Here is a 15,868-nt window from a genome sequence, read left to right as displayed (position 1 = left end):
TATATAATATACTTGGTGTTTATTCTGGGTATGAACTGTACAAAAGTTAGAATATAAATGGGAAAACAAAATTAAAATAATCAGATTGCAAATTTATAAAATTGCATCACTAATATATTAAAACAATGATATATCTTAAACAATTTTGAAATTAAAATTATAAAATTTTAAAAGCATAATGTAGAAACTGTAGCATTAAAATAAAATATAAATGTCATTCATGATTTTGTTATGTTGTTATAGACCCAAGTCATGGAAGTGTTTCATCAGAAGGCAGCAGAGGAAAATAATCGTTACAGTTTATTCTTAACAAGCCTTCGTAACCAAAACCTTCTCATTAGACGTCGGTGGCGTTTGATTAAACTTTACTTAACAGGTCCTTGTGGACCATGGGCCTCTAGGTCAGTAATAGTTTTAAACTTTTTACATAGGCACATTTGTATGGAATTGAACCAGTGGAACAGTAAAGATTTCAGATACCTTTGCTCTGACTTAGTTGGATTCAAAATATCAAATTATCAACCTTAAGGAATAATTATTATGTTAGTAAAAATACTTGAATAGATTTTTTTTACAGGCTACCATAGATTTTAATTTCTACTTTGTAAAGATTTTAAATATTTTGTCTGATACATCACTGTGGGTTTAAGTTATTGTATTTTCCAGTAAAGGTTTGAAACATTGTGTTTTGGTATTTTGTCAGTAAATATATTAAATTTTGTATCTAACAAGATTTTGGTTGTCTCGTAATTTTAATTGACTGGTTTTAATGAATTGTAGCTTATAGGTTGAGGCACAAATATTCAAAACATATTACTTGATTGTTTAGAATAATGTTATTTCATAAAATGCATAAATTGTCAAAGCTAGAAAACTATAATTCATAATAGGTGAGATATTTCATCCCAATAATAATAATAATGGTCTTAATAGTGTAATTTGGTTTGATTTGCATTTCTAGTAAGAAGTATTTCTGCTCTACCTTATCTAATGTTTACTACTGCCAATGAACCTTTTACCTAATACTAAAAATCACAAAATTGGCTAGGTTATATAAAGTGTTACTCGAAATTTAGTTTTTATCAATTTTTTACCACACTTCAAGTCTTGCATGTTATATTCAGTGATGTCAAGAAAACCCACTTGTAGAGAAATATATATGCAAAAACGGCTCGTTTGGGTTGAGAAAATATTTTACGTAGAAGAGTGAACAACGTTTCGACCTTCTTAGGTCATCATCAGTTTCTATTTTGTACATCAACTGACTGAAAGTTATTAACTAAGAAGAATATTGGGATGATTCATTTTGTGAAAAAAACAAAACATGAATAGACCTGTGCTGACCTAGGCTTTATCTGTTTTAGACATTTCTCATCCCTAATGAGTATTGTGTATCTGTAACTCTTTGACTGATTTATGTAAGATGTACAATGTGTATTTGTGATTGAATAAAACATAAGTAGTAGTAATACCATTTCCAATTACATTTTTTAGTTATTTTTTTACCCTGTCCTAGTAAGGATTACTATTTTTCAGAATTTAATGTTTAAGCCTCACAGAAATCACAATATCTGACTTTTGTGTTTATTTACTGGAAAATTTGATCATCTTGTAGACTGTGAGACAAATTTATTCTAAAATGTGAATCTGAAAATTGAGCACTTTATGGCCAACATGATTCATAGTCATTTACTTGATTTATTAATGCACTGATAAATGTGAAACTTGGTTAAACAACATAATTTGGGTCTTAATATTATAGCTTTCAGTGTTGATAATCATGTCGCACATGTCTGACTTTTTTTGTGCATAATTTTTGCCAAATTTGGGAATGTTATAAGTTTCAAACTGATTGTTCAAAAAAGCAAACAAACAAATGATTCATAAAGTCAGTAGTAAAGATTAAAACTTAGTCTAGTTATAGCCCTTTGACCATAATTAGTCACTAAATTGAAAATTATAACCCTTTGACCATAATTATCACTAAATTGAAAATTATACAGGTTGGCATAAAAAATATGTTTTGTTACTTCTTTATCACCAAATGAATCAGTTGTCATTACAAACCTTATGGTTTCTCACTTGTTTGAATAAGTGACTTTTCAAGAATTTTTGTATACAGAGCCAATATGACAACATTTTGAAAGAGTTTTATGAGATACATATTCACATAGCATGTGTAATTTACAAGAAATTGAAACTCTTATACCTGGCAGTAAAGGGCTCAACTTTTATACAAACTCCTTAATTCCTCCATTGTAAAAATATATAAACTACAACCACACCTTTCAGGAAACAATATCCACCTAGAACTTCTTGTAGATAACTTGTAAGCTATAAATACTGTCTAATTTAGTTGAGAAACCTTTAAGTACCAAAATACCTTCCACTGATATCCCAAAGATACATTAAGAAACTGTCTACTGCAAACAAAAGTCTATTTTTTTTCCTCAGACAAGGAACATAAATTAGAGAAACTACTGAATATTGGTTCTGTCTAAAAAATGAAAATAAAACAAACGTTTATTGTCCACTGTCTCTGTTAGGCAGCATTTTCTTAATGTCAAGACATCTAACTTTTAAAAAACTCCATAAAAAACTTTATAAACTAGAAATGCTGTACATTTTTCTTCCATGAGGAATTTTGAAATTTAAGAAATGTTGTCCTTGTTATCAAAAAGCCTGAAAAAAAAATTGTTGAAGCTATGTGGAGATTAGGAACAAAACAAAATACATTATAATATTTGGAAAATTCAATAGTAAAAAATAATTATATTTCAAGTTTTTCATCTTGTATTACTTTTTTATAAAATAACCAATAGATATGTTTGCTAGTTTATACTTATGTGTTTAAAATTGAGCTGTATTTGTGTTTAATGGTTGAAATTTCATGCTGTTACTTTTATAGCCATTTCATGTCTTTGTCTTTTCACCAAATGAATTATAAATAGAAGTTTCATCTTCTAATTTTTAGTGACTTAGTGGTTAAGGCTCTTGATTCGTTATTTGAGGGTCACAAGTTCAAATCCCTAGTACTAAACATGATCACCCTTTCAGCCATGAACATGTTATAATGTGATAATCAATGCCACTGTCTGTTGGTTAAAGAGTAGCCAAGTGTTGGGGCAGTGAGTAGTGTTGACTAGCTGCTTTCCCTCTGGTTTATCAGTTCCAAGTTAGGAATAGCTGACACAAATAGCCCTCATGTATTTTTGCACAAGATTCAATGCAAACTAAACCAAATCTTATTTATTACTCAATTTCCAAGAAAAATATGATAATATAGAAAACAAACATATGTGGTTGATTATTTAATTGTGATTTTATTACATATCTGTTACATTTATTGCTAGTTATATATTATGTGATGGTTTATATATTAATGTATGAATATTTGAATTCAACAGATTAAAACAAGAACAGCACTGGAAGCTTTCTCAGTGTGAAAATTTTGCTAGAATGAGACTGAAATTAACATTCAACTTTAACTTTGATATACACAAGAAAGCTACTCGACTTCGTGATAATCAAGGTAGAGTTTGGTTTTATCACAATTTTCCACTTATTTCTGTTATTATTATTATTGATCTCTCTTTGCTGTAAGTTGTATCAGTCAAGTGCAGAAGAACCAATAAAGAAAAGCTTCTTTTGTAGAAAACTAGTAATTTCAAATTTGTCAGTCATAAAAGGAAAAAAAGAAAAATATTAATTACTCACTTCAGAACATAAAAAAAGCTGTTAACTATGAGTGTAATGATGAGTAACATAAACTCAATCACTTCATAATGGTAGGTACCAACCAACAGTCAAGCTTAAGCAGTCTACCTCCAGTTGCCCAGGAAGCTAGAGTGTCTCACCAAGAAGAGGACTCTTTGCAGGAAGAAGAGCTACAGAACATAAATGCATCTGAGTTTGTATCTTATAGTATATTATATTTTAAATATCTTTATCTTTTATTAAATTGTAGATATTATGAATATCAAGTCTATTTTGATATTTTTTTATTTACATTCAGTTTCTAAGTCTAGTTTCTTAATGTTGTAGAGCTAGGCTTGGTCTTAATTATTAGCATGCATGTACTGTGAATTGTAAAGTTTCTTTTCTTTAGTAGTGTTCTTTACCTTTCGGTACTATGAATGCACAATAAGAATGATTTTCAATTCCTTCTATTTGGTCAGACAGGAATAACCCAAGGTTTGGTGATGGGTGCTGTTGAATAGCTATCTTTCCTGTTGTGTATCAGTTCAACATTGAGACAACTGTGCATAGAGAGCCCTATGCAGGAAAACTTTAAAACACACAATCCTTTATTTTACCCCTAGAATGTACTGGCACATGATATTATATATTTACCACTGATAAAAATAATATCAGTTGTTTTCTTATACTTCTAAAAATCATGGTAAATTTCTCCAGATTTTAATATTTACAGTAATTATGAAACGATGTTTTTTACTAGAATTGAAGGACCAGATGCATCTGGAAAAGTAGTAATATCAGAAGATTGTGAACTGGTAACACTAATGTCTAGAGTGAAAGGTCGTTTTGAAGTAACTAGCTCCCATGTGTACTTTCTTGACATGTCCCCAATCAGAGAAGAAGGTAAACCTTTCTCTTCCTTTTGTTTCATAAGTACATACAGCACTTTTTTCTGACTTCATTCAATTTAAAACAAATTTTTGACTTATTTTGTTTTTTAAAAAATGTTTCTTTGTTTCATATCATCAGTAAACAAAATAAGGTTTATTTTCTTTCTGTCACACCAATACATTGAGAGTTTACATTTTTATTTAATTTGTTTCATTAACAAAAATTAAATTATCTTTCCTTCATTTTATGTTTTTCATCAGTACAAGTGTAGGTCTGTACTCAGTTTCATTTAAAAGAAATACAGATTGTTTGTTTTTTACTTTATCTGTTAAAAAGTTAAGCACGTTATTTTACATCATTATACAAATTGTATGAATAATAATAATAGTGATTATTTCTTTCTTAATCTTCTTAGTAAGCAAAGCAAGGTCTTTTTATTTAATGTGTAATGAATTTAAGAATTTTCTCATTTTTATCTTACCATTAAGGAAACTAGAATCCCTGATAGATTAAATTTCATTAGCAAAGAAAAATAATTTTTTTATTCATTTAAATATTTAAGAGAATAAAAATTTTAAGAACATTTTGTCTTGTCAGTAAAGAAGGTATAGTTATAGCATTTTTTTATTTCATTTCAGTTTCATACAAAGTATATCTCTATAGCATCATAATAGAATATTAACTTTTATATATCAAGAAAGGAAACTTAATTTCTTTTTTCACATAATCTTGTGATTATCTCTTATAGGATATCTTTTAAGGTTACTCTTCTTATAGATATATGTAATAGATGTAATATGTTAACCCTTTTATTACCAGTATTAGTACATTGCCTTATATATTTTTAGTATGTTTACATTTTGGTCCAACACCTTAATATAATCTAATAAAAGTTAATCATTAGCTTATACAGATTGATTAATTGAAAGAATAGAATGTTTTGTAAATCATTTTCATATGTATTTGGTAATAGGAAGTTAAAATTATGTAACACTAATTCAGTCTCATTTCCAGTGCACTTTATGTGGCTGTTAATTTCATAGAAACTTACATTTCTGTGCAATTTAATTTTTAGTTTATTTTTGATAGGTATTAATATTGTTTGTCATAAGGTATAAAGTTTTTGTTTAGACTGTGTGATACTTAACTTATAGTAAGATTTAAGTTTATATTAAACAGGGGGTAATGATTCAAGAAAAGTTTAGCTAACATTCATTCAAATATAAGAAACTCATGAATCTAATATGCAGAAGGACAAGAATAGTCATTTGTTACAGGTGAAATGAAAAATATACAAGACATGATACTGAAGTCAAAATAAAACTTTATTTTGTTGCAAAATTTAAATAAAAGTACAAATTATTGTCAGTTAGAAAGGACATTTACAGAATAAGGAAAAAGGTAATTAAAGGAGAGAGACAAACCATGACAGACTGTATAAGCATTTAAGAAAGAGTATAGTGAAACAAAGACCAGATTTTGTTAACAAATTTTGGAATTTCAAAGAAGAAACAAACTATCTCCTTCAGAAGTTAGAGAAAATCTCTGTTAAAAGCACTAAAACTGCATTTGCTTTGTAGCTAATGAATCAGAAAAGAGGGACCAGAATGCTGGAGCATTTCTCCTATACAAAGTAAGATAAGGCATAATGCAACTATACTTTGAAACAAGTTCCTTGACCGGACAAATTATACAGTTCAATGGATTAAACTGAATGTAACACATGACCTCAACTGATTCTAAATGTTTTAAATTAAAACATAGAGAATCTTTTAAATCTTGTACATAAATATACATTATAGGAGTATAAGATATGCTGTACTTGCATGCTTCATTTACTTTTCCCATTATCTTAGGCTTGTCTTCCAACTTAAGTTACAAGGTAACCCAATGAATTTGCATTAAAATCATATCATATAACCCTTAGTTAGACTGAATGTGAAAATCACAAAATGTCAGGGGTGTATGATAACACACAAAGTAAACCATAACTCACATATGCAACCAACATTCTTAACTTAACACATCCTGCTACAATGATGATAAATATATATAAAAATGATATAAGCCTTATCCACATGCATATCTCATTGAGGTATAAGTAACAGCCAAGTATCTGTCTGTTGTGTTCTGTATCATTTGAACAGTTTATTGTAGAAAATAAAAAAGTGTATATTAAAATGCTTTCTTTTAAGATTACATTACAGGAAGATGATTCTTTTTTTACAATTCCTAAAATTTCATATCAGTTTTCTAAATGATGAATCTGAGAAAAATACTAATTAAGTATAAAAATGTCTCTTTATGTGGAAAAAATTTATTTAAAAAAATTGGGCTACTTCTGTTGAGTTCTTGAAAAAAATATTCTGGAGATAAGAGTGTAAACAGAAAAAAATCCATAAATGGATGAGTGTGTATAAGTGTATATTTGTTATTGTTCGGTGTATATGTAATATATATATATATATATACATATTGCCATGTTGGTATTCTATACACATATGATTTTATTGTACCATTTCAAATAAAATGGTTTGAAGTAAACTGAATAACTCCCCTTTGACACTTCTTATATAAAGAACAACTGTCAAAAAGTGCTCACTTCAGTAGTATTATTTTTGTGCACTCATTAAAATCACAAGGAATGGTAACATCTATCAGAAAATCTTCATGACACTTAGTGAACCTGAGAGCTCCACTGTACTAGATACATTACTGCATCAAAACCCAAAATTTTTTGCCAACAATGCATTGTGGCAGTCTTCTTCAGTTAGAAACAGATAAAATGCAATTTTCATTATTTAAATAACATATGTAATGGCAGAATATACTTGTAAACAGCTTACTAGACAATCATGTTTTATATAAAGTCTAATCCAAGTGATTGGGTTGATTGCACATTTTATATTTATTGATCATTAATTTTTGTAAAATTACCATTGAATTGTTTTATAAGGTATCTGCTGGTATCAAATAAATCCAACCCACCTGCATTAGATTTTAAAAATTGCCCTGCAAGTAGCACCACAGTGGTTTGCTTACATATTTATACTCCCAGAAACTGGGTTTTGATACCTTTGGTGGGAAAAGCACAGATAGTGGGGAGCTGTGTGCTTAATCTCATATCAAACAAACAATCCTCACAGATTATATGATAATAAACCCATTTTCAAAGTTGCATGAAATGGGATCCCTTGGGAAGTGACACAAAAGATAATGATACATAAATAAACTCCCTTTAGGGAAAAATAAAATAAATGATGAATTGCTGTATATACATGTGTGTTTGTGTGTGTGTATGCTTATTTACAAAATATGTTTATGTGCAGAAAAGTGGGAGAAAGAATGAAAACATAAAAGAAATAAAGTGAAGATGCAAAAAGAAAGAAATGCATAACATAAACTTATCTATATACAGGAACTTTGACATTTCTACTTCAGATTGATGATTAGATTTTATGGAGCTGCTGGTGTTTGACTTTTATCTAACAGTAGCTTGTAAGTAGAACATACATACTATGTTCCAGCATCTTCCCTGGGCTTGGCATTGATTCCTTCATTTCATCATCACCCGAGAGGTATGTAGGCCTATAGCTGCAAGTAGCTAAAGGATGTTCATGTCATCTGTTAAAACAATGAATTCCCTTCTTCGAGGTACACATAAATATCTCCACTCTTCTATTGACTTAATGTTTTCTGAGTGGAGATATAGGCCCACATCTAATGTTTGTGTGTACAAAAATCCTGACTCCTTCCAACAGACAAGATTCATACTGGTGAGCATTTGGTAGTTCAGATGTCTTTTCTGCTTCATTCTCAATTGTTGCTGGCTTGGTGCTATCTTTAGAGACTACTTTGATTTGTTTAATGGTAATATGAAGCACTGGACAGCAAAAGAAGTAGTATTCTCAGTGTCTACACAACTCTGTGAAAGCCAGGGAGATTTGAAGAAGCCAAACTGCCACTTATCTTCTCCAACAATTTCTTTTCTGTGTTGTTGTTTGATGGGGAAAAGGTGGATGTCTTTCCACTCTTATAGATTTGGGATCTTGGGAATCTCTGAATACCACCTCCATTATTTGGAAGGACATGAGAGTCCAATCTTCCACTTTGAATAACAGCTTAAACATTTCCATCTGAAACATCTTCCATTGTGATTCTTTTAAAATATCAATGAATAAAAGTTATCTTGCAAAAAAAAAAAAAAAACTCAGCTCTTCACTGGTTAGATCAAGAATTATGATTTCAACAACTTACAATAAGTTGAAATTTGGCAAAATCATTAATATCAGGTGGGCAAACCAAACTAAAGACAAGTCATTATTTCAAGTTTCAGTTTAAAGTGGTTATTAGTGAAACCTTCATTCCAACTACACAATGGTTTTCCATGCTGTTTCAGCAATCTTGGCCCTTTGTAACAAATGCAACCAGATTTAGGATGTTCCAAATCAAAAACTGAGAAATATTCTTGTATTTCATAGATAATAAATACACATTTTAGGAAGAATAAAGTATATCGTATAAAAATACTACAAGTACAAAGACATTTTATTAGAAAAGACTAGTTTGTGTTGTTATAATGTCTTTGTTTGAGAAGTAAGTTCTTATCAGAAATAAACAGCAAGGAGAAACTAGTGCATGTAGGAACAGTGCTGAAGCAGCAAATAAATAATTTAGTTAACAGGTGACACTGGCTATGTTTATAAACTGTCTCTTTTTTTACTTTATCATATAAACAGGTAAGCATTTATAGAGCTACTATCAAGTAAAAAGTGCTGTATCTTTACTGACTTTTATTTTTGCATTTACACAAAATTAAAGTGTCATACATTTAAAATTGTTATGATTCTTTTACCACAGTTTGATACAAATTGGAAAAAATAGAATTATTTTATTTCATTAAAGATCTGTAACTTATGTTTTCAATATTACATGTTTATTTAAAAAAAACAATGTATACTTGGACTTCTAGGAGAACGTTATGATTTCAAATACTCACTTGTCCAACTGAGAGAAGTTCATCTCAGGCGTTATAACCTCAGACGTTCTGCTTTGGAATTTTTTCTCATTGACCAAAGTAATTTTTTTCTCAACTTCACTCAAAAGGTACGTGTGTAACTGACTTTATTAATTACAATGAAAAAAGGTTTTTCATTTCAGTAGGAGAAGTAGAGCTAAATAACTTCTATAAAGGGTGGTTTATTTACAATATAGTTTTGACAGCATCCTTTCCCTGTCTTTAATACAAATATTTAAATCACAGAACAAGCACACTTCCTTCTAGAATGTGCTAATTTAAGTACTTTGTATCAATTTCTTATATTCTTGGCACTGGATTTTTAGGTAACTTAAAATTTTAAATAATTATATATTCATTTGATTAACCACAAAAACGTTTTGAGTAAAATGGGGTATGGTCATTGTGGATATAGTTCTTAACTTGCCTTTTTTATTGTTGCTAAGGTTGATACATCTATTTAATTAACTTCATGAAAGTTTTGAGTAAAATGGGATATGGTCATTGTTAATTTCATTCTGAGATCTTAACTTGATATTTTTATTTTTGTTCTTTTATCAGAATTTGTCTAATAACTTACTATTTGAATCTACTGAAAGTATAATTTTTAGTTTTCACTATTTTCAGACGAGAAACAAGATATACAGCCGATTAATCAGTCTTAAACCTGTGAACCTGTTCTATAGTCATGGGATAAGATCACCAGCTGAGCTTTTAAAAGCTTCAGGTCTAACCACAAAATGGATTCAACGTGAAATTTCTAATTTTGAATACTTGATGCAGTTAAATACAATTGCTGGACGTACATACAATGACTTAAGCCAGTACCCAGTTGTGAGTATTTTACTAAATAAAAGAAATATAACATTCTTGGCCTGAGATATTGTATTTGGACATGATTTGTCATTATGCTAAACATATTAATTCAGTTGTTTTTTTTTAATTACTTTTCCTCATTAATGCTTTATGATATTAGTGTTGTTTATATTTATATATATTCCTTGTGTTTAAGTTTCCATGGATACTGGCAGACTACACATCTGAGGAGCTTGACTTAGAAAATCCAGCAGTGTTCAGAGATCTTTCACGACCAATTGGAGTAGTTAATCCCAAGAATGTCTCAGAAGTTAAAACTAAGTATGTAATCTGTCTAATAGTGTATAAAGCATATTTGTGTGTCGAAAGTTGAAACCATGTCCTGCATTGCATTAAGCAAAACACGTAAAAAGTCCAGCCATGTTTAGTGGACAAATATGGATATAAAAGCTCAAGTCTATCTTTTATGTGGAAAATGTGAAGAACATATAAGAATTTCAAGTTACATTCTTTGTCAGAGTGTGCAGGAAATGTGTAAGATCATATGAAAATGTGTAAAGTTTAATATTGTAAAGATTAACTTTTCAGAAATCAAAACCATTTTCCCGTAAAAAGTTGGAGTAGTGTTTCTTATGTATGTCTAGTACCCAGTGACTTATGGTTTGAAGATTATAATTTCTTCTTAATTTTTTCCCTCTTTCTAATAACTAGTTTATGTTAACAGTCTTCTTGTTGATTTTCATAGTTTTAGGACTATTTATATCTTTCACCTTAAAGTTAGCTAAATCTGTTCATAAAGTTTTCCTTTCATCTTGTTTGGCTTTAACCCTTTCACTATGGGCTTGGTATAATATACACAAGTTAAGTATTTATACTATAGCTTTTGATGTACTGTGCTTACCTTCACAAAACTGTGTAGACTTTTAATAAAGATTACAATTCTTTTGCACACACAAAAATCAGGATTTTTAATGAAATATTTTTCTAAAGATTTGTTTGTGAAGATATAATCTGCTTTGTTACTATTTTGAGTGCAAAGTGATTTCATACCATGATTAAGAAAACGATTCTTCATTTCAAACATTTGTTTTGATTAAGATTTTATATTTTCTCTTTTTTTTTCTATACTCTAACTATGTGGGGTCTGTCACTTGAACAACCTCGTAACCATCATAAAAAATGCGAAAATGAATATAAATTATGTTTTTTTCATTCTAGAATGACTATAGATCATAACATGAAAACACATGTTTAATCTAAATACCATGGTCAGGCCTGGCCAGGTAGTTAAGGCACTTGACTCGTAATCAGAGGGTCATGGGTTCAAACCCCTGTCACACCAAACATGCTCGCCCTTTCAGCCATGTGTGGGCATTATAATGTGACAGTCAATCTCACTATTCATTGGTAAAAGAGTAGCTTAAGAGTTTGCAGTGGGTGGTGATGACTAGCTGCCTTTCCCCTAATCTTACACTGCTAAATTAGGGACAGCAAGTGCCTATAGCTTTCATGTAGCTTTGTGCAAAATTCAAAACAAACCAAACTAAATAGCTTAAATTCATAGATTATACATTTATATATATTTACTATTATTATTATATTGAGCTTCCAATTATGCCTGGCTGCTATTACAGAAGTTCACTGATGCAACGGGTAGTCATGTTACTGTATTCAATAATATAAAACAGTATTTTACTGTAAAATGCAGTCACATTTCATTTATAATATATTATATATGCATGTACATTATTACCACTTACAAATAAATTATTATTTTTCTTAAAACACAGATCAGTGAATAAACAAGTATAGCAAACTGTCATCTCTTCTGATTATGAACTTTGTACTCATTTGCTGCTTGCTGTAGGTTACTAAACTTATCAAATTTCTTACATAGAGGATGTGAAATTAAATATTTTTTTTATATTTTATATATAAATTTGAAATACCCAAATATAATAAATTACTACACCAATACCATAAATTTTCTTTATAATTTATCAACTTACCAGCTTGAAATGTTGGATTGAAAGAACAAGTGGATGTCATAATATTTCAAAATTTCTCAGAAAACTACAAGAGGGATGTTTAGTGCTTTTTAATAGTTATTTACGTGACATAAACAGAAGTATCTGTACATAAGGAAGTGTTTCCAAAAATGGAAAGAGGTTGTCGGAGCCATAATGTATGTTTTGGAATATGAACGACATCTCAACATATTAAAAATATGGAAGGTTCTAATTTTGTATTATAACTTGTCAATATTGGTAACTTGAGTTTCTGACTTGTAGAAAACTATATATTTTGTGTTTGGACATCACAAATATACAATTTGAACCAATACTCCATTCATCGTATCATGTGACCCATATAAATCAACATTTAGATGATGCGTTCTTTTAATAGTTATTTTTAAATTAACGAATTAACTAATAATACTAAAATTTGAATTAGAATCTCCAGTTTGATACCAAACGTATTGACATAAATTCATAAAGTAGTAGTTCAGTAACATTTTAAGTGCAAATGAACAAACACAATAAATAGCATGGCCTTTGATCCATGACCTGTTGCATTAGGGTTAAGTGATTGGAAGATTGTTCTTCTGATCTTCCCCATCAAACTAGACTGTTTCTGATGTGGTGTTCCTGTGTTTAATCATAATTTCCTTCAAACTTTTAAGGATCATTTTGTATTTCCACTGGTCCTTAAATTAACAACTAGTTTTGTCCAGACTTTATGATTTTGGTTATGTTATCTCTCATCCTGTGAATTTGCTCCAGTAAACTCAAGTTAGTTTAATTTTATAGATCTTGAAATTCAGAATTTATCCATTTTATCTACCCTGATGAATACGAAAAATAACTTGTCCCAGACCTGTGAACATCTTTCTGTTATCAAGTGCACAGTTGTAAATCAAATTCTGCACTACCCAAAAGAACTTTTCCAGTAAACAATGCAATTTATCTTTGTTTCAGAATTTTTCTGCCAATCTAAAACTTAGGTTTATACTTTCTAAGAAACTATGTTCCCTTGAGAACACCTTCTCAAGGTTTCATTTCTGATGTGTCTTTTGTTTCTGATCTTATGAGACAGCTTGCCAGTCCCACCTTTTTTATGATTTCAGAGCATGTGATCAGAAGGAACACCAATGTAATTCAGGTTTTAAAATAGTTACAGGGCAAGTTTAGTTACCATTAGATAGAGCAGGTTATAAATATTTTTGTCAATGTAGACTGAATACAGCAATATAAGAAATAATTTGTGATTTTATGGAATAGTGAAAATACTTAACATGGAGAACAGTGAAATGTAGTGGAACATTTAGAAGACTTCAAAACATACCACAAATCTGAAAGTTTCTCTAGTTTTTATAGATGCTCTTTTCATTTTAGTAAATGTTTTATGTTCACATGTTTGTTTGAAAGATATGGAATTTTCCTTGTATGGCAAGATGTGAGGTAAGCTTTATTAGGTTTGAACAATATGGTAGAAGATGAAATAATATTCTGCTGACTCAAACCAATATTTATTAAAAAAAACAATAGATATTATGTATAAATTGGTCTCAACTACTGTTTTTTTTGTTTTTTTAATACAGAATTGGTAAATACTACTGTTAGCAAAAATAAAGTACCGAAAGAAATATACTGATGAGATTGATATTGAATGTACATATAAAATGGAACTTTCTTGATCCACAATAAATAAACTTAAATTCTAAAACAAGAAGTATTTTTAATTTTTTTTTTTCAAATTTTTTGATAGAATATTTGTGATGTTGGGAAGATACTTAGATTTAGTAGATCTTTTAACTTAAGAAGATATTTGAAATTTCAAAACATGAAAAAATGAGAAAAACAGTAAATCAAGGTATATGATGTTTCAAATCCAGAACTAAATACTCTTTATTGTTTTTACAAACTAGATACTATTTTTTACATTTTTACAAATAGTCAAACAGATTGTTTAATTATTTCTTCTGTGAGAAGATAAAATCAGGAGATGTCAATAGTTCAAATTTCTTGTGTGCAAACAGCTATTTACTGAGTTTATTTATGTACACATAGTTTTACTAACTCCTAAACATTATTCTGAGTCTTACATAGTACAAAAATATATATTTATAAAGTACTGATAGAAGGCTTAAAGTGTAATATTTAGAGGAATCCTATTTTCAAACTAAAATATCTTATTGTACTTTTCTCACTTTGTAACATTTATTTTACAATTCCAGAGAATTTGTAGATAGACCTTTTCATTATTGTTTTCTAGATATGACCACTTTGTTGATATCACAGGGATGGTGGAAAAATTCCATTATGGAACTCACTACTCCAATTCAGCAGGAGTTGTTCACTACATGGTCAGGATGGAGCCATTTACATCACTTCACATTGAACTCCAAAGTGGCCGGTGAGAGGCACTGCATTACCACATCTGTACCTTGTATTTAATATTTTTTTTTAGTATTATTTAAGTATCATAGATAAGTTTCAAAATGATATGCAGAGCTTGTGTTTTTATAAAAGCATATTAAAAATAACAGGAAACTACTGGAAACCAAAACCATTCTATATAAAACTGGCAGTGTACAAAAGAAATATAAAATTACATTTCTCATGAATGTGCTACGTACTTGCTCTTGAATCCACTATACATAACTGAACAAAGGTGCTACATATTGGTGATTTTGGATAAAAGATTAAAACATATGATGACTGTGTGATTCCATACATGCCTACTTTTCTTCTGATGCACAATTATCCTTTTCTCTACAAATGATTGGTATTATCAATCTGTTTTAATAATTGCTTTTTCATAATAATTCTCAAGCATAAATTTGCACCAATTCTAAAATTACTTTTTGTGGGCATTGATGGGATGCAAATGTACTTCCATGTCTTTGACTGCAAGAGTCTTCCAATCTTTTCTCTTCATATCCCACCCAGCTTGACTTCATAATGATGTAGTGTCACATGTATAATGCCATGTCTGATCAGGTCCTGGGAAGTCCTTTCTTAACAGACTTTCATAGAGCAGAAAAAAAGTACCAGAATTGATGAGCTTCATATCCCTATGTTAGCAAATTAATTCAACCAAAATGGAAACAGGCAATCAAAAGAAGAAGCATTATAGGAGAAAAAGTGGAATTGGACTCATGAAATATGGGCAAATCAAGTGTGACCGACTGACCAACACTTGATTTTTATGATTATAATATTTGTATAAATTATGAATTAATTATTGTTCTGATTTTCACATCCCAGACATTAACATAAGATTTCATTTGTTTTAAGTAAAGGAATTAATTGCATTTCATTATATTTAATTTACATAGGATTGTAACATAATGATTACACTATGTTACACAAATTTTGTTCCTGGATAGTATGTATTATTTCTGAATTGCTTACGTTGTAAAAGTACAGAAAATGGGCATTA

At 29.5% G+C, this 15,868-nt stretch overlaps 1 protein-coding gene across 1 annotated transcript in view; it reads left to right on the top strand.

Annotated features, from left to right (window-relative positions):
- Positions 1–15,868, top strand: part of LOC143255916 (neurobeachin-like protein 1) — a 111,556-nt gene that overhangs the window by 56,244 nt on the left and 39,444 nt on the right. Inside the window, exons 26-33 of the mRNA XM_076512338.1 lie at positions 244–401; positions 3,408–3,532; positions 3,793–3,910; positions 4,460–4,602; positions 9,563–9,696; positions 10,235–10,441; positions 10,620–10,744; positions 14,699–14,839. Coding sequence (XP_076368453.1) covers positions 244–401; positions 3,408–3,532; positions 3,793–3,910; positions 4,460–4,602; positions 9,563–9,696; positions 10,235–10,441; positions 10,620–10,744; positions 14,699–14,839 — 1,151 coding nt within the window. The remainder of the gene's footprint in view (positions 1–243; positions 402–3,407; positions 3,533–3,792; positions 3,911–4,459; positions 4,603–9,562; positions 9,697–10,234; positions 10,442–10,619; positions 10,745–14,698; positions 14,840–15,868) is intronic.

This window comes from Tachypleus tridentatus, chromosome 7, assembly GCF_004210375.1.
Source record: "Tachypleus tridentatus isolate NWPU-2018 chromosome 7, ASM421037v1, whole genome shotgun sequence".
Classification (NCBI taxonomy): Eukaryota; Metazoa; Arthropoda; class Merostomata; order Xiphosura; family Limulidae; genus Tachypleus; species Tachypleus tridentatus.
The sequence above is the reverse complement of the archived record's forward strand: the minus strand, read 5'-3'. Positions and strand labels throughout refer to the sequence as shown.